At 30.6% G+C, this 19,777-nt stretch overlaps 1 protein-coding gene across 6 annotated transcripts; it reads right to left on the reverse strand.

The window, feature by feature from the left end:
- Positions 1-1,908: 1,908 nt before the first annotated feature.
- On the reverse strand, positions 1,909-9,312 carry LOC101205883 (probable E3 ubiquitin-protein ligase ZFP1). 6 transcript variants are annotated; one of them, XM_031884153.1, is made up of 9 exons: positions 9,150-9,312; positions 8,798-8,899; positions 8,171-8,268; positions 7,969-8,036; positions 5,493-6,347; positions 4,347-4,735; positions 4,106-4,204; positions 2,583-2,765; positions 1,909-2,485 (listed from the first exon to the last, which is right to left on the reverse strand). In XM_031884153.1, the coding sequence occupies exons 5-9, from the start codon at positions 6,310-6,312 to the stop codon at positions 2,339-2,341; spliced, it is 1,638 nt and encodes a 545-aa protein (XP_031740013.1). In that variant the 5' UTR covers positions 6,313-6,347; positions 7,969-8,036; positions 8,171-8,268; positions 8,798-8,899; positions 9,150-9,312; the 3' UTR covers positions 1,909-2,338. The 6 variants fall into 6 exon arrangements, with proteins under 6 accessions (XP_031740013.1, XP_031740012.1, XP_031740014.1 ...); XM_031884152.1 differs by having other exon boundaries at positions 8,171-8,325; XM_031884154.1 differs by lacking the exon at positions 7,969-8,036.
- Between the last annotated feature and the right edge of the window lie 10,465 nt (positions 9,313-19,777).

Here is a 19,777-nt window from a genome sequence, read left to right on the forward strand (position 1 = left end):
TGTACGTTTAATAATTAATCTCCCTAATTTGTTTAAAACGTTTCGGTCAACACCTTCAACTATTTTCACCGAATAACATTTGATAATTGTCTACCAACATTCAACTATCATCTCCAATGACTTGCTCGTGAACCCTGAACAACTGTTTTTTATGCAATTGTCCATAGCAAATTTTTGTTTATTGTTTTTTCCACTGCTTCTGGTCAACCTTTGACGATCGCTTTTTTGACAATTTTAACTAGTAAAACTTTGGGTGACTGTTTTCTGGCGACTGCTGATCAACCACCATTAATCGCTGACAGTAAACTTTTGGTAACTGTTTTTCTGGCTGTTGTTTCTTATGATCAACTTTTGGTTACTATTTTACTACAACCGTTATTGGTCGACCTCTAACAACCATTATCGATCAACTTTTGAAGAATGTTTTTATGCCAACTACTTTTTGTCGAACGTTTCTGATCAACTTTCTTGTATTGTTTTCCCTACAATCGTTGTTGGCTAACCTTTGACAACTACTTTTAGTATCCAATATTAACAATCTTTTGACTACTATGTTTCAATAATTGTTGCTAACCTACTTTCAACAACCGTTTTTCGATGGTCGTTGTCAGTCAGCCTCAAAACCCGTACTACCGTCAACCTCTAGCCATCATTTTCTAGCATTGCCAATTGCCAACATTTTTCGATTGCTTTTCACAGTCGTGGTTGGCCAACTTTTGTCGACCGTTTTTTAGTGACTGTTGTTGGTTAACTTTTATCGATCGTTGTCAACCAATTTTGGACGACCATTTTTTAATGATCATTGCCCAATTACTTTTGTGATTTGTCAACCATTTTTGGAGACCGTTGCTAGCCAATTTTAATTGACTGTTTTTCGATAACAGTTGCTAGCCAACTATTGATGATTGTTTTTCGATGGTCTTTGTTGACTAACTTTTGTCTATCGTTGTTCGATGACTCTTATCAGTCAATTTTCATTGACCGTTATCCACGAACTTTCATGAATTTTTCAGTGACAGTTGGTGGTCAACCTTCATCGACAATCTTTTTATAATAATTGCTAGTCAACTACTGACGATCATTTTTTTAGTGATCGTTGCCAACCAACTTTTTTTCATCGTTGTTTGGTGACTATTGTTGGTCAACTTTATTTGACCGTTTTTCGTAATCGTTACCTAAATGCCTGTTGACTTTTGTTGATCGCTTTTCGATGACTGTTGTCGGCTTACTTTCGTCGACCATTTTTTGGTGACCATTACCAATCAACTTTCGTGGATTGTTTTTCCATAACTATTATTAACCAACTGTGCCAACAATCATTTTTGGTGATTGTTGCCAATTAACTTCCAACCATTATCGTCAACCTCTGATTATCATTTCACAATTAATGTTCTGAACCACCTCCAACCACCATCCTCCACGATCGTTACCGAAGTTCTATCAAAATCTCAACAGACAAATTCTTTTATTATAATTTTAAATTATATATATATATATATATAAAACTTTGGTCTATAACAAATCAAACAAATTTTTATCTAAAAACACTCTTGGAAAGAAGAGTTGCTAAGCACATGTGTTTTTCTTTCAAGGAGTTTTGAGAGAAAAAATATATATAAATAAAAATGCATTTTTTGAGGACCATTGTTGGAGATCATGGTTAGCCATTGGAGAAGCAATTTTCAGCCCACAAGTAATATACTCATCTTTTGGAGTGAAGGTAAATGGGACCATTGTTGGAGGACTTGTGTTTCCCTTGCGGAGGATTTTGAAAAAACATTTTTCCGTCCCAAGAAATCAATAATAGGGTTTAGAAGACCATAACCAACACAAAAGTGGGAGAAGGCTTAAGAACTAAACCATAATCAAATCCAAAATCATAGTTTAAGCAACTAAACTCCATGAAACTATTGGAAGCATATACAATTGTATTACTTCAATTGCAATTTCAATCTGAAGCTGTCCCATTTACAAATGTGACCATCAACAATCTAACACTATTGATGATGAATCACATAATCCTGCAAAGACCCACAATCTTCCAAATTCATCAAGTGTACATAATTTGAACAATGTGCCTTAATTACCAAGTCAGTACAGCACGAAAGATAAAAGAGAAATAAGTCTGTACAATGTATTATAAATACAACAGGATCCATATTCTGGAAGCCAACAAATAAATGAGCTGGACAGTTACCTTATAAGTCATATATTTATATTTATATGCAAGTACATATACAAAAGTCAACAAAAGATCAGCTAACTGCATTGATAGATAGATGAGGAGTTGTAAGGAACAAGATTCAAGAGCCTCTTCATTTAAACAAAGCTCTGATCGTCATCGTTCCTTTCTATCAGTCGCCAGTGCTTCTGATTTGCAGATGGGACAGACATTCTTGACAAGCAGCCACTTCTTTAAGCAACTTGCATGGTATTCGTGTCCGCAATAGAGGGTTCCAACTTTCTCAAGGTTCTGATAGTGGTCCTGTTAAACCAATGTAATTTTTTATGAGGACCACCCAGCTTGCAAGATGAAACTCAAAATCAGAGATCTAAACAAGACAAGGCACTTTATCTTTTACCTGGCAAATGATACAGTAATCGACATCCTGATCCAAATTTGAACCCTCCTCCTCCTCCTCCTCCTCCAGATTAACGACCGTTGTAGATGCTATATAGCTCCTTGTCTTTAATTGTGTTTTAATGATTTCCTCTGTTAATCCGGTGCTGACATTACCGATTCGCTCCCCTAAAGCGAGAAGTTCCTGCATAAGTCATTTTGCATGTCAACGCTTGATATAGAGTAAAAAGTTAAAACCAACAATACACAGCAATCTGTTATTTACCCTGTATTTGATTTAAATCCATGCACCATAATAAATCAACATATTAAGTCACTGTAGCAGCTAAGTAGCATGAAGATTAATGTGAGTCACACAGTAACATGACATTTTAAAGTTAAGGTATGAAGACAAAGCAAGTGCTTTCAATGCGCTTGCCCACAGCTAGAGGTAAGACATGCCTCCTGGTTGCTTGAGTGTCATTCAAGGACGGACAGCAGCTACGCCAAAGCATCACCATCTTCACCTTCCTACTACCAAACCATTCATTCATTAGGCTGCATGCACTTATCCACATGATGATTTGCATGTTTTAGCCAAAATATATCTTTTTCATATATCTCTTCTCCAATCCTTTGCCTTTTCCTTACCTCTTCAACTTCAGCTAATCAGCTTTTGATTTTAACCCAGCGATATCTTTCTTCAATTTTCCATCTTCCTTTGTCAATTTGAACCTTCAATTTAGTTCAGCAATTTCTTTCTTCTTTGTTCTTCAATACTTGCTGCTGCTTAGAATTAAAATTTCTAAGGTTCAAATTCCAATTTGACTTTTGAAGTTTTGGTTTTCTGCTTTAACCCTTGAACTTCAAAACATTATATTTAAGTCTGCGACCTTTGGGTTTGTTGGAAGGTAAACTATATTGGTCCTTCACAAGGATATCTATCAATAGCGATTAATGAAAATGAAGGGTACAAAAGAAATAGCTATTTATGTGAAGTTTGAGGAGTGAAGACTATAACAAACCAAATAATTTAAAGTTGAAAGACACAAAACAAATAGTCTGAGTTCAACACAGTATTTGAGAGAGAGATTTGAATCTCAAACTTCTTGGTAGGCTATATATGTAACCAATTGAGCTACCACAACGATGGTGTACATAGATCAAATTATTTCGTGGACTGGATTTTACTTGACTATGGCTCCATTGCGTGTGCTCATACTTCAATCGAAATTTGGAAAACAAAGCAAATATGTACGTACAATAGTTCAAAGACCAAAATAAAAATTGTACCTTTGAATAATAATAAGTCTCGCTTAGTTACAAGTATAACTACATATGCCTAGTTATGTAATGTCATAAAACAAGAATTTTGAGCTAGAAGAAAGAGGTTCAATTATTTTAATGCAAAATTTACTACTTTTCACTCAAGTAACTTTAATGTCTACATGTACAAAAATAATAATTTAAAAATCTAAAATTCTGGCTAAAGTATGGAGTATCAGTGCGTTCAGTACATCTTCAGAATTATAATTAATAACGTACCTCGTAAGACATATCCTCTATATCCAATCGCATGTCCCTGTGATGGTCAACTAAATTCCCCACTTCGTATAAATCTGGAATTTCCAGTAATGCAACCTCCTGCAAATACCAGTTTGCTCATTCGTAAGCTACTTCTAACTAAAGAAAGGCATGAACGTTGATGGTGTAAAACTATAAACAATGCCACAATGGGATAAAACCTGAGAAGAAAGAAGTGGTATATAAGGGAAAGAAGTATTACATCAGCCTGCAAGAATCTCAACTGAGGAATGCTATGATGTCTAGTTGTAGTGTCAGCAGCAACACTTGCTCGTGGAATCCGGTGCAGTCCATGACCAGTAGGTGCAACTGCTCCTGGTTGCCTACGCCCTATCTCCAGACTATGAGGATTCATGGTTCCATATGAAGAATTCAAAGGAAATCCATATGAAGCTGCTGTCACTTGGGGGTAGAACTGGAAATTATGACCTCTAATTCTTTGCACAACTGCAGACGGGTGGTTGTGAATGTGGTGGCCATGGTTAACAGAAGGATGTTGGATATTTCTAGAATTCCTGTTCCCGGCCGTTTCATGATATCTATGCACACCCAAATTCATTGTTTCCAACAAACCTCCATTTGTATTAGTTCCTACAGGATATTAAAACAGCTGGCTTACGTAAGAGAACTTTACACCTCAGTAATGTATTATGTGTACATAAACATATACACCTGGTGAGTCACCAATTATTTGCACAATCAAAAGCCATCGCATAAACTTTCTGATACACGATCTCTAAAGTTCATAACCATTAGAGGTTGAGGTGTAGTTTGGAAATGAAATTAAGAGAAACCATTAGTTTTATATATATATATATATATCCTTAACTGTCTAGATCAGCTACCGTGCATCTCAACTAATCTCATGGGACAACCCGTCTGACCCTACAACATTTGAGTGTCAAGGAAACTCATGAGATATTAATTCCTAGGTAGGTGACCACCATGGATTGAACCCACGACCTCTTAGATAGTTATTGAGACTATGCCTCCTTTTTTATTACTAGGTCAATCCATGATCGTTAAGAGAAACCATTTGCGATCTTCTAAAACAAAATCTTATCTTTCAACTATTGAAAAACTGTTTGGATAGTTCACTTTTGAGTATTGTTTCAAAATGCTGTTAAGAAAAACCATTAGTGACCTTCTAAACCAAAGTCTTATCCTTTAACTATTGGAAAAACTAACAATAAAGTAAGTAATTGACTTTCAGATACCTTCTAATTACATATTCTACTTATGGCCACAAAAAAAGGAGACCGAACATCTTGTACAACAGCACATGACTAAGATTAACGAAGACAATCCTATCCTAATTTGAAACAAGTATAAATATAGGTAAAGATACCGTGCATGAAAGGTGCAGTAGAGGTCTGATTCCAAGATGAAGCACTTCCATTACCACAATTAGCCTGCAAGTGTTGGTCCAACCAGAAAGAGGAATTTGTGGGCTGAAGGTGTTGACCCCTATTATTTCCAATAGTTGAATGATTGTGGTCAGGTGGTAGAATAGAGTCACGCCTAGTTCCACTTGATCCTGCTCTAGCACTATTCCGAGGTCCACTCCATCTACTCTGAGGCGGGGGGAAAGATGATGCTCCCACCATAGCAACCTCATCAGGAAGCCTTGAATTCGACAAATGCATTGAAGAACTAGTGCTGGCCAGACCATTCAAGTGTTGAACATTCCCAGGAATCCCTTCTGTAATTTTTCTCTTGCGTGGATCACTAATTTCATCCACAAAATATGTATTCCTACCATAGCCATTAGAAGAAGTCTGAATGCCATAATTGCTGGAAGATGGCAACTGATCGGTCACATTATGATTTAGAGGTGCAGGTAATAACCCATTACTTGATGGCGGAGTAATATAAGAGTAATAATAATTTCCAGGAGCTGCAGTACTTAAACCTAAACTATGATGATGTTGAACACTGCCGTACTGATTTAAACCATGTAACATTGAAACATCATAAGGATCAGGAAGATAATGCGTCTCAGGATTCGGTGCATTCCCTGAAGCTGTAACCATAGACTGCATGCCATGCTGAGGGAAGTTAGATGTGCCTGGCAGAATGACGGAGGGCTCAGCATGAAGATAATTCTGACCTTGTCGGTCCATTTCTAAATCAACCATCTGACTAGTGCGTGGCATTCTCTGCCTCATGTTGATAATAAAATTTAATGATATAGGACGTCTATCTGCTCAAGAACCAAAAAGAGTAATATTAAAGAAAACCTTGCAGTGGAAGAAATGATAAAGCAGATATTGATCAAAAAGAAAAAAAAAATTCATTGTGTGGAAACCGGACAACTTAATACCAATTATTAAAGCACATATCTTCACTTCAATCAAAGGAATTTTTTAAAAAAGAAAACCTCTCCCCTATTGTTCAAAAGAAAATTAATAGTAGGGAAAAAGAAACCATACCTAATACTATCTCAAACTATTGTCTATTTAGAAATGGAAAGGGGAGGGGGGAAACGACGCTGCAAACATGAAGAATGCACATCTTTAATATGACTTTAACATCCAAACAACTAGTGCCACTTCAAAGGAAAATTACAGTTCACGGACTCAAGACTTCACAACTACTAAAATCAGTCCAAGAAATATTGTAAGAACCAAAAATCTACCTGATTTCAATCAATCAAATTTTTCTAACACTCACAAACGACAAATTATGAAGACCAGACATATGTTGTCTAACCCTACAACTTTTGAAGTCTACAAAGTTAAAAGAATATTACAAATCCCAGATAGGCATTCCCAATGTAGAAGACAAATATTTCATAATCAGACAAACTAAAAGATGACTAGACCAATGAACATATGGTTTTCCAAAAGATGAAAAGATTGTTAAAAGAAATATAATATCTTAAAATTTCCAAACAAACCTAAAGAATACAGATAGTAAACAAAGTCTAAAATAAAAAAAACTAAGACTTGTATAACATCCTTGGTATTTAGAAATATTTGGGGAACGATCATTTTAAGAACTAATATTAATGCCCATAAACCGGGAATAAAATCTTAAAGTTCAGTAAAAATGTTTGTTGTAGAAGTTTTTAGTTCATAAACGGGAAAAAAATAATAAAAAGGGCAAGGTGGTGGAGGGAGACATATCAAACAGAGGCAGAAATCAAGGGATAACTGGGAAAGCAAATCTATTATTTGAAAAAAAAATATGTAGAAGATGGCTCCACCATAAAGAATGTTGTCGAAAATAAAGAATTGAAGGATGCTTGCATGTCTAGTAAACCAAAACGAATAACAATAATAACAACAAAAATAGAAATGAACTTATATATACATATATCGATTTAGACTAATGGAATATACAAGCAGAACACAGAAAAAGATTACAAGACTAACCTACATTAACTTTTTAGTCTGTAGGAGTGAACAAGATGGTAGAAAAAATATACTGATATGGAGTAGGTAGGTTTCAAATTGTTTATGTTTATTCAAATTATCCTAACTTATCCTGACAGAGAATGAATAATTCCCTTACAGCTCCCAGGTGCAGAAATCGAGAGTCCACTTTTCCAATAGTAAACTCACCCCCTTTGCAGAGTTTCAGACCAATAACAAATGACAGTAAAAAGAAGGGGGAAAACATCTTTTCTAACAACAGCCTCAAAGCCTAAAATTAGATATTGAATCAGAAAACCATATTTGAAAGATGTACCCATCCATTCAAACATGTTGAATCAACGTCTACTGAATAGCCCCCAAGGCCCCGCTATATAAAATCTTCAGAAATAATCTGAGTTTAAATACTATGGTAATAAACTAGGCATAAACATAAACTTAGTCCACCTATTCAAACTCCTGCAGATAATCTGATAGCATAGATGTTCCCCCTCTACAGCCAAGCATTCAATGATCTCTTAAGGAAAAGTCACAACACAGAATAGTGTGTCAGTGATCATGATTCAAAAAAGAAGTATCAGAAATAAAAATAAAAGGTAATAACCTTTTATAAAAAAAAAACAAAAAGAAAATCTAAGCAGAACTTTACTTTGGTGAAGGTATTTTGTTCAGTAAATCTGAGCTTTCTTCTATTAACCTGCTTCTTTCATATAGAAAATGTTGTATATTGTCATTCCAACCCCAGCGCTAATATCCAGATTCCAATCATCCATGCGAATACAAACCACCATATATGGGAAATTTCTAAGCAATCAAAAGCACAAAAGATACAGAGAATCATAGCAGATACACCTCAAATGATAACAATACCACCACAAGAACCCACAACCCATTTGATTTATAATAATCTAGCTTCAAGTTGTCAAGGCCGGTAAGAAGAACCCATCAACGTGTTCAATCTATATACTGCTAAACCAACATCCTAGCAGTATTATGACGATTAACATACTGCTAATAAAACTCACAACTTTTTTCTTCTAAAAAAATTCCCAATACTTCCTCAGTTCATAATCATAACCGTATCGTATTTTAGAAAAAAATATATAAATATAAAAGACAAAACCCAAAAGAAAATAGATCGCAAAATTCTACGGATTTCTTCGCTAATATTCAACGTTCCCACCAATCCAGGAAGGAAAAAAAAAAAACCCAATTTCCAAGAAAATCTGGAGAAAAAGAAGAAAAGAAAAAACGCTGTAAAACCAAAATCAAGTACCTTGGAGTCATGAACAAATTTTGTGATCAAACACGTCTAAACTTCAAAGACAGAACAATTAGAGCCGAGAGAAAATAGCCAAAACAATTTAATCGGCGATGCCTGAAAAAAAAACCATAGAAAACACCGAATTTCATTACCAGAATCGGAGGCAAAAAAAAGGGGGTCGTAATCAAAATTGAAAATCCACAAAAAAAAAAAAGAAAAAAAAAAACCCATTACACATTAGCGAAAGGAAAGAACCCTAAAGCTAAAAATTAGAAAGAATCAAGGCAAGAAATAGAAGGTGTTGTGGAAAAGCAAAATCAGAATGATAATTTCAAGTACGAAAGGGAACGGAAAGGGAACTGACCGGAGCCAAGATTGAATTTTTTTGGGTTTTTTTTTTTTTTTTAATTTTTCCGGGAGAGAGAAAGAAGAAAGAGAGAGAGAGAGAGAGAGAGGAAGATGATCAATGTCTTTTTCTTTTTATCGCTCGCTCTCCTCTAATTTCTGTGCATACATTATAACGAACACTTTCTTTCCTCTCTCTCTTTTTTTTCTTTTTTTCCCAAACTTTTTTCCCTTTTCTTTAACCGTTAAATTGCTGGGTCCGTGCGTTTCCTCTTTTCTTTCTTCTTAAATTATTTAATTAATTAGTAAATTACAACTTTAGTCTCTTCCCTTTCCCTTTCCCCCCCGCCGCTCACACTAAATATGTAAATTCCTTTCATTCTTTTTCTCTTCCAAAAACTATTTAATAAATTTCATTCATTTTTTTCTCTTCCTTATGGAAATTGAAAATTATTGCATATTGAATATAATATATCGTATATCTATTTTATACAAAAACTTAAAATTTTTAAATCTAAATTTAGAGATTCGTTAAATACAAAATAAAAAATATTTACAACTCGTTTGACTCTTTTAAAATTTTAAAAGCTTTTTAGTAACATAAACAAACAAACCTAGCTTAATATTTGATTCGACTTTAAACAAAGAAGTAATTTTTTTTTTTTTTTGTAAATATTTCAGCTTTTTTTTTTTTTGCTATATTTTGAAAATGTCAAATATTTTTTAAAAAATATATAAATAATACTTTTTGGGTTTTCTAAAAGTAATAAAAAAAAGAAAAAGATATTATTTTTACCCTATAAAAATCCATTATACTTGATTAATTGCATTTGTTTTATTAGTTTAACTATTAGTGTTAGTCTAGATGGAGGAAATTGAGATGTGAATAAGAATGAGTATGAGTTAAATATACCCTTATTTGGTACAACCTTTATAGTTTAGCGGTTGGCATGGAAATAAACTCATATTCTCATTGTTATAGTGGCGGATCCAAAAATTTCATATAGGAACACTATATAACAAATACACTAAAAATATATTAATTATCTTTACAAATTAATTAATTTAATACGTATTACAATTGTCCTCTACGAGTTTTCATGTTTTAAAATCGATCTATGATAAGTTTATTCTAACGATGAACGGAAAAAAAATTTAGCTTGTATTATTTAATTCTAAAATAAAATAAAATAAATATATACATCAGTAATGTAAATATGTGAATTTTAAAAATTGCATAAAAAAATAAAAAATAATACATTCTTCATCGAATATTGTCAAGAGAGTGAAAGTTTATTAGATAACAAGTGAGTGCTAGGAACTAAGATTGAGTTTTATTTTAGATAAGTTTTTTTTCCTCATTTAAAAAATTATTTTCGTTTTAGGAAATCAAATCATCTTCTTTTTAGGAAATCAAATTTTATTCGATTGAAATTTAGAGAAATAAAACTATAATTTAGCGAAGAAAATTAATTATATTTGAAATAAAGACTAATCCGTAGAAATAATCGCAAGAGATGGAAAGTGAAAGATATAAAGAGGCATAACCACTACACCAGAAATCAATTTTATGATTAAAAAAGCATTATTTAATATATATTATATTTTTAAACTTCAAAATTAATATTAAAATGCAAAAACCGAGAATGTGGGGAACACGTGTCCTCTGTCCCTTCTTAAATCGATCATTGCATATCCATGAACTATATACATCCAAAATTATTGAGTTTTTTTTTTTTTATCACTCTTTTCTCCTTTAATACATTTTTGTTTGTTCTTTTATTTTCCATATTATTAAGATTAATTATTTCCATGAAAATTATATTTGTTATTTATAAACTTACATATATAAGCATTTAACTATTTTAATTTAGTATACATACACATACATATATACCCACATATATAGTTTGAAACAATTTAATAATATATACTTAACTTTTTGTTTTAATTTAATAAATTAGTATATATATATATATGCAATAAAGCTATCAATTAATTACTTAATTATATTTGTAGTTAGTTAATGATTATAATTTATTTTAACAATTAGAATTAGTTTATCATCGATTCAATTAGATTTACTAATTATTTTATTGATTAGTACATCATAATTATATACATTCATCAAATTTATCCTCTCAAATTATTCATTTTACAAAAACTTGTAATTTAATTGTTAAATAGTTAACTTTCTCACAATTTTGAATTTCATGTATTGTTTATTAATTAATGTATTGAAATTTTATAGAGTTTTCTTTATCAATGAAAGTAATTTATTAACGCATTCTTATGAACATTTTCATGCATATTCAAACATAGACTTTCTTAATTTCTATCGATCTTATTTTGAGATTTACTATTTTCAAGTATCTTTAATTCTGCGCAATCTTATTCCTACCTCAACTTCTTTATTCTAAATGACTCTTTAAGATCGTTTGTTTCTTATCGTAGGCAATTCAGTTATAAATATATAATATTTTATGATAGCTATATTTTGTTCAGTATGATGCTTTGATAATTGTATTTGTTCAAAGGATTTCTACTCGAAAACAAAATAAAGATCGTTGGAAACAAAATAAGTTTGTATATCATATTCGTGTTTAATCAACTTGTACTAATATATAGTATCTTAACAATTGTTGTACGACTAATACAAAATAAAGTGATATCCTTGACATGGAAGTTTGTAAAATCCATGTTTTCACGGGACATTTATACCTTTCAAAATGTCATCTGTAGAGGCATCAATCTTAAGATTTCAAGACATCTTATAATATTGTAAAATAAATACGAGACTTCTTATATATATAGAGACCACATCATCGACCTTTATTCATAATTAATATCTCATTCATTAAACAATTTTAATTATTAATTATCTTTTAATCGATTATAAATGTCCTATTTTCATATTATTTTGAGTCTTTCTAATTTTTTTTTCAGTAAAATAGAGGTTTAAAAATTCAAACCACAAACTTTTAATCGTACGTGTTATTAGTTTGTATATTAAACATGTTTTACCTAATGTATTTCTACATTATTTGTCTCTCCTACCATCTACAAATATTTATATACTATCTATATCATATATTTATTGTAATTGTTGTTTCTTCACTTTTTTTTTGTTTTATATACTTTGTTTATTTTTCTCTAAAAAGATGAAGATATAATTTGTTTCCTTTTTGAATGAATCTCTTGTTAGCTATTTTTGTGTTTTTTAATACAATAACTAGGAGATCAATTTATGATCTATTGGGATGGAGATCGTACCATTGTTATCGAATCAAAATAACTTTGACCTTTTTAGTCGTAGTAGTGAAACAAGTTTTTTTTTCCTTTTATTTTGTGAGGTTAAAAGCAACATGATAAGTTGATCATTTTTTATTTAGAAAAATCGGTTAAAATTGTTTTGATTGGATTATGAAAATAAATATTTAATACAAAATTATATATACATATGGTCGCATCTAACATATTTTCTTTTTATTTTCTAATACATATATTTTTTTTCTAATTGGTCCCTAAATTTAAAATTAGTTATTTTAGTCCACAAATTTTGAAAAAATGGCTTAAATAGTCCCTAGACTCATATTTCTCAATTACTACTATTTCTTTTATTACTTTAGCTACGAAACGACATTAAAAAAGAAACTAAGCCCGAGTGTGGGGATGTTAAAAAAAAAACAAGATAACTAGAAAAATTCGATCAACCCAACACAACTCATCTAGATTAGGTTGAGTTTATTATATGAATCATAACACGTAAAACCATAAAATTCTTATTAAAAAATTATATGAGACTAGGAAATTCACATCTCTACTCATATGAGTGCCAAGTATATAGAATATCGGTCTTCCAAATATAGAACTGATTACATGTCCTGTGGATGCAAGCACCATGTCTACAAGATCAACGAATAATACTTTGTCAGTATACTGAATTTCAACAAATTTTGAAATGGATACAATGTTTGAAGGATAAAAAATGCTTATGGAAAACATTTTACCATAGTTATAGACTAATTCATGACCAAATGATTAGTCGTGCTCTTTCTTCAATTAAGTTATTTGTTGAAAATATGCATCCTCGACGAAAGAACGCAACTTATGAAATTTAAAGAATGCAACTTTTATCCAATGATCACACATACGGTATATTCCAACATAATTCAAATAAATAAAGATTTCATGAGTCTAATTAGATCGTTATGGATTGAGCGAAATAACTCGAACGAACCTAAGTTTATTATTAATTTAATAAGTATGTTTTTTATGCTTACCATATATAATTTTAAAATTCAATTATACATGCATATACTTATTTTAATTCTATCTAATTCCATAACCTTTTTTGATTGTTTATTCTCCCCCATCTATTGAAAAATATAATTTTAACATCTTTCGATTATATACATCGCATGATCAACAAATGTCTAGTTTCACCCGTAGGTATCATAGATTGAAACAAAACACAAAAGTTTAGTTAAATACAATAATGGTTGAATTCTTAGTTAAATTCAAAAATAAAAAACACAACTTCTCGAAAGTATTTCTTTTTTAATTATCAAATTTTAGTTTAGTTTCTCAAATAACTAGTAAATGCAAATAACAAAGAAATAAGTATAGTCGAAAGTAAAATAGGTGAATGAACAAATAAAAAACAATATATGATGTGTTTCATGAGCTTTCTTTTCAAAGTCCATTATTTAAACGATGAACGATCCAACGGTGTATGAGTCTCTTAAACTCTATCTTATATTAATGAAATACATAACTTTAAGATAAAAATAAATCAAACTTTAATTGAGTAATAACAAAAAAATGTAAAAATAAATTTGAGAATTGGATTAAATTAGGTATTAATTAGGTGCCACCTAAACCATGACACGTGGAAGTTGGCAAAAAGGAGCGCGTCACCCAAACATAACCCAATCTCCAACTAAAAGTTAACCTCTCTATGGATTCAATTTTATTTATTATTTTGGGCCTCCTCAAAACAATAATAATTTAGGTTAATCACTCGGGTTCACCAAACCCAACTCATGAATTAGTATTCTAATGTGTTTTCAAATACACACACATACATACTATTCCAATCATGACCATTTTCCCCATGTGACCCAAAAATAAACTACATTCTTATATTCTTTTTCTTTATTTATATGGCTTTAAGAATTAGGTTAATAGTATTAGTATTTCAAAAAGTTTATTCAATTTAATCAATTGTTGAAATAAAATACTATGGAAAATAGTTACCACTTGCCATTGACGAAGTTGTCGTTTAAAGGTGAGTACAACAATTGCATGAATGGAACGATTTAAAAAAAAATTGTATGTCAATTAATTAACAGAAGTTATATAATTTAAGAGACGAATATAAGTTTAAACTAAATTTGTGTTTTTCATCTCCCATAGTTAAAAAAAATGTTTAATTGAGGTTAGCTTACAAATTTGGTATTTGAACTTTTAGATTTGTGTATGTTTTAAAAATTGAGTCTAAGTATTTATCTTGTGATTAATAAAAGATTTTAATATGATTCTAAACTTTCAATTATTGGTTAAACGAGTGAAAATAATTATTAAAAGTAAGTACAAAAACTTATCAAATGTAACATTTATTTATATATATATACGTGCATTTTGTATTAATACAATTGCACATTTAATTTTAAAGAAATATTATGATAGAATCCAAAATTTTGTCAGGTAAATATTTTAATTTATTTTGTTATTTTTAAAAATTCTCATTTATTTATTTTAAATTAGAAAAAAATAAATATAAATAATTAAAATATTGAGGAATAAATATGTCTAAAAAAGGTTTTTTTTTTTTTTTTATTGTTCGTTCTTATATATTATATATTATAGATGTGTTAAAAGTTGAAAGATGAAGTAATAGAAATCAGTCAATGGACCATTCATTCACAACATTCTCTTTTATTTATAGAAGAAAAAGGGAGAAAAACTTGTACAAGAGATTCCAAGGCATATTCTTTGAGTGCAAAGGTTTGGATATATCACAATTCCTATGCAAATGGGTTTTACTTCTTTGGGGGCTCCTCATTTCTTTATTGATGTGATCAACTTTCTTTAGGTTGCCATGTTTAATACTCAATCTTTTTATATTGGCTTTTAAACAAATAAAAAGTTATAATAATAATTATTATTATTTTGGTAAAATATCATATTTATCATGTTTTTATCATTATTTTAACTATTTAAATTGGATTAAAACACTAATTTAATACTAATATAACGCCCCTGCTTAATTATGACATTCTCCTACCTCTTCAGTGATATGACACGTGAACTTTGCTCGTCTTAAAAGAGTGAGTGAGCCCAAAACATGCATTAATTATAGGAAAATTTTCAAGAAGGTTAACTAGCACATATAAAATTACTCCAAGCTATAGAGTCCTAACTTTAGAGTTTTTATGACTGAGCTACCGAAAAAGTGGAAGGTCCACGTTTCTAATCTTATTTTTATGTCTTTAGAATCCATGTTATTCAGATGTGATATCGGTTTATTCATGTCCGTCTTAACAAATTAGTAATAAAGAAATAACAGCGAAAATAAGAAAATCGAACGTCCTTCCATCTCTGTCAGCGTACCCTTTTTGACTGTTTGACCCATGTTTCTGTCAAACTGCCCTACTTGTTTTATGCCTCTTCAACTCCTCCATATATAATATAGAACACTGCATGCTTTTTTAAAAGCTTATTCTTTCTGCCTTCTTCTTCTTCTTCTTATTGTTATTGTTATTTAATAAGTTAATTTGTTCCTTAACGTTTTACTTTTATTTTATTTTTTGAATTTTTAAAACTTATCTTTAGAATCGAAAATCATAGACTAATATATACGTAGAGCGTATTTACGTATGTACATAAATACAACGTGTGTATATATATATTTATCAAAACTAATCTTTTTGGAATTTGGAAGGAGTTTGAAAGAAGGAATGAAATTATTCTCCCATTGAGTTATGTGCTGTCTTTGTCTTAGCTTAGAGGTTTTGCATTCATGTATAGTTATATCATTTTCTTAGTTACATTTTTAAATTATTGTATTTGATGCATCTTCTCAATATCGAATTAAAATTATACATACATACATACATACATATATATATATATATATATAAAAGCCAATGTAATTTGCTTGGCCTTGTATTTATAATATCATTATCATAGGTTGATTTTGAATGGAGAAGGGAAGCTAGCTAATTATATTACCTTTCAAGTCACATATTAATTGAACTTAAAAAAGTAATCTATTAATTAACATTAATTAGAATTCTAAATCATAATTCTGATTAATGTTATCAAACCCAAACCAATTTTCCATAATGTGTGTGTGTATTAAAATGCCCCTATATATGAAATTTAAATATGGAGACCTAATTATCCTTTTTTTAATGGTTCAATTAAGATATATCCCTTTCTTGCCTTTCAAATGTAGAGATTGAAAAAGAAATGATATAGGTGGGAGATAGGCTGCAACTATTGCTTTGAGTGAAAGAGGAATAACCCATACATATATAGTTTTATGTCAAACAAAAAAAGGAAAATAAAAATAAAAAACCTATTGCCCCAAACTTTACTAAAAAACAATATACCATTTTATAATTTTCCAAGATCATTTATATTTGGTAGACGAACTTGAACCACCAACCGTTTGAAAAAGAAAAAAAAACAATAGATATTTTATATTTGGTACACAAACTTGAACCAAATAACATTTTGAAAAAAAATGGTAGAAGAAGAAAGAAAAATGGCCGAAGAAGAAAGAAAAATGGCCGAAGAAGAGAAGAAAAACGATGGAGAGAAAAAAAAATATCGTTGAAGAGAGAAGAAGAAAGACAATGAAAAAGAAAGGCAAATTTGAAATATTTTTAAAAAATGACCAGCTTAATGAACTTTTTCATTTTGTTACACGGATCGTAAATATTTTGGCTGTTTATTATATTTATGAAAATTAACTATTAAAATTAGGGGTCTTTTAAAAAATATAATAAAGCGCTAAAATATTCCCACTCTATATAACAATTTCAAAAACGAAAAAAGCCCACAGTCCACAATGAAAAATATAAAAAATGATCTGTGATTAATTGACATCCACCACATGTAATATATTTGGAAAACAATCGTTTAGATTTGACTATTCTTTTATAGAGGTGTTCAAAAAAATTGGTAACCCGACCAACCCGACTTACCCATCCCAAACTGTAAGGGTTGGGTTGGGTTAGATTTTATGTTTAAAAAAAATAAAATTTTGGGTCGAGTTGTCGAGTTGGACTGATGAGGGGTTGGGTTGACCCAACCCGACCCGGTTGACCCAACCCGACCCGGTTGACACAACCCGACCCGGTTGTACATAATAATAATAATAAAAAAAACTTAAACCTCTTCGTCATTCGCATGTTTCACTTCACTTCGCTTGTCGTCTTCCTCTTCATTTTGGTTCACTTTGCACGTGCCTTTCCTTCAACCTCTTTGTCATTCGCATGTTCTCCTTCAACAAGATCTTCGTCGCTCGCCTCCTCTCTCCACCTTGCAGAGCCTCTCCTTCAGCCAGGCTTTTTGCCGTTCATCTCCCTCTTGGTCTTCGCCTTTATCTTGTAGTCTCTCCGCCGTTTGCCTATATCTAAAGTTTGATCTCGAATATTCTTCCTTGTTTTTAATTGAAGTATTTTTTTTTTTGTTTAGTTTTGATGAGTATTAATTACAGCCCAATGTTTAATATCTTCTTTTATTTATTTATTTTCTTTTATAAAACCTTTATTTAATTTAGTAGGAATGAGCTCAGTTTAACATAAAAAGTTAGGTCGTTACACTAAATATGAAATTCTAAAAAAATAATCAACGTCAATGAACTTTTCTTAAATTGCTTTATGGATTGTAAATACTTTCCAAATTTGTTATATCTATCGAAATTTCTCCTAAAAACAAAAAATTTTCCTGTTAAATATTAATCTTTAAATATAAAGAAGTCTTCTACATACGTAAGATTTCTGCATTAGTTTTAAAAAATAATTGAAATGTGTGTTTTAAAAACAGGAAACCTAATTTAAGTTTTGGATTTTAAAACTACCGTAAATAAACAATATGAATTTTAAGTTATTTTAGTAAAATTGTAAAAAATAACCAGATGAACAAAATATTTACGTGATGGATACTCGTCTTTGTCTTTAGTATTTTTATGAAGTATGAATAATTTGTTGAAAGAAAAAAAATAAATAAACATGACTTTTTATTGCAATAAGATTTAGAAGTAAATAACTTTTATAAAAGAAATGTTAAAGCTAATAAAAACAAACATGTATATATAGAAGCAGATGACAATAGAATTATATATATGAACAATGTTTGAAAATTAAAAGTCCCTTAAAAAAATTAGGATGTTTATTTGGAGAGCCCTCAAAAACATCATCCCCACTCGTATGAATTTATGCAAAAAAAAGGAATCAATGTAACTCCCTTCTCTGTTACTCGTTCTCAAGAACTTGAAAGCTCTGATCACATCCTAAATCAAGCAGGAAGAGGATTTCAAACTTCCATTTGACAAAAAGTAATTTCAATGGTTGCTTCAGATTGCTGGAGAGCTTTAAACGATTCTCTGCCTTTTGAGTCTTTAAACTTAATTGTGACAGGATGCTCAACAATTTGGAATGATCGAAACAATTCTCTAATGGCAAAGAAATAAGCTCTGTGAATTAAAATGCAATTGGATTCGCTCATACTAGGATGAAGGCTTGAAATCTTTTGCACTTCAAAAGAAGGGTCATTCTGTTGATCATTGTACTCCATCTTCTGGGAGCAAATGCTGGAACCCTCTATAAAATTTTGTGACCATAAACGTTGATGCATGCAGTTTAGCTCTCCACCCCTTCTTCAATTGGTATTGGAATGATAATCCGAAATCCAAATGGAGAAATTCTTGCTATCTTTGTCGTATCATGAGATGAACTTTCCCCCTTCAATTGTTGAAATGTATGCGATATTTGAATGCATGAAATTAGCAAATTCCCTTTACCTCAAACAGATAGTCATTGAATCAGACTGCCTACAAGTTGTTAACATTTTCAATGAAAAGAAAAACGTGATAAATGAGATGACAAATCTACTTGATTAAGTCAATTTTCTAAAAGAAAATTTCAGTTGCATATTAATTAAGCATATCGTTGGAGAAGTAAATATTAAAACATAAGAATGCTAGAGACAAATATCTAGAAGGTATTTGGATGGAAAATTTTCCTTTGAAACCGAACCAAACCGCTTACCTACGTAAAATCGAACTGAAACTGAATCGTTTATGCATAAATGTTAGAATCAAAATCCTTTATGAACATTATACATAAATAAAATCTTACAAAATTACAAACATAGATTAAATTAATTTGTACAATAATTAAGTACAGGATATAGAAGTATCAAACATTGAAGTTTGAAAGTCTGTCAAAATAATTTCTACAAAGTTACACTTATATCCTACCCTAAGTTATATATATAGACACACACATATATACATATAAAATATAAATAACACAAACGGAATCAAACCACATACATTCAAATAGTTCAGTTTGTCAATCGTTTCAATTTTCAACTATTATTTGAACACCCCTACTAAAGTAGGTTGAACTA

Source organism: Cucumis sativus, chromosome 4 (genome assembly GCF_000004075.3).
Source record: "Cucumis sativus cultivar 9930 chromosome 4, Cucumber_9930_V3, whole genome shotgun sequence".
In the NCBI taxonomy this organism is placed as follows: Eukaryota; Viridiplantae; Streptophyta; class Magnoliopsida; order Cucurbitales; family Cucurbitaceae; genus Cucumis; species Cucumis sativus.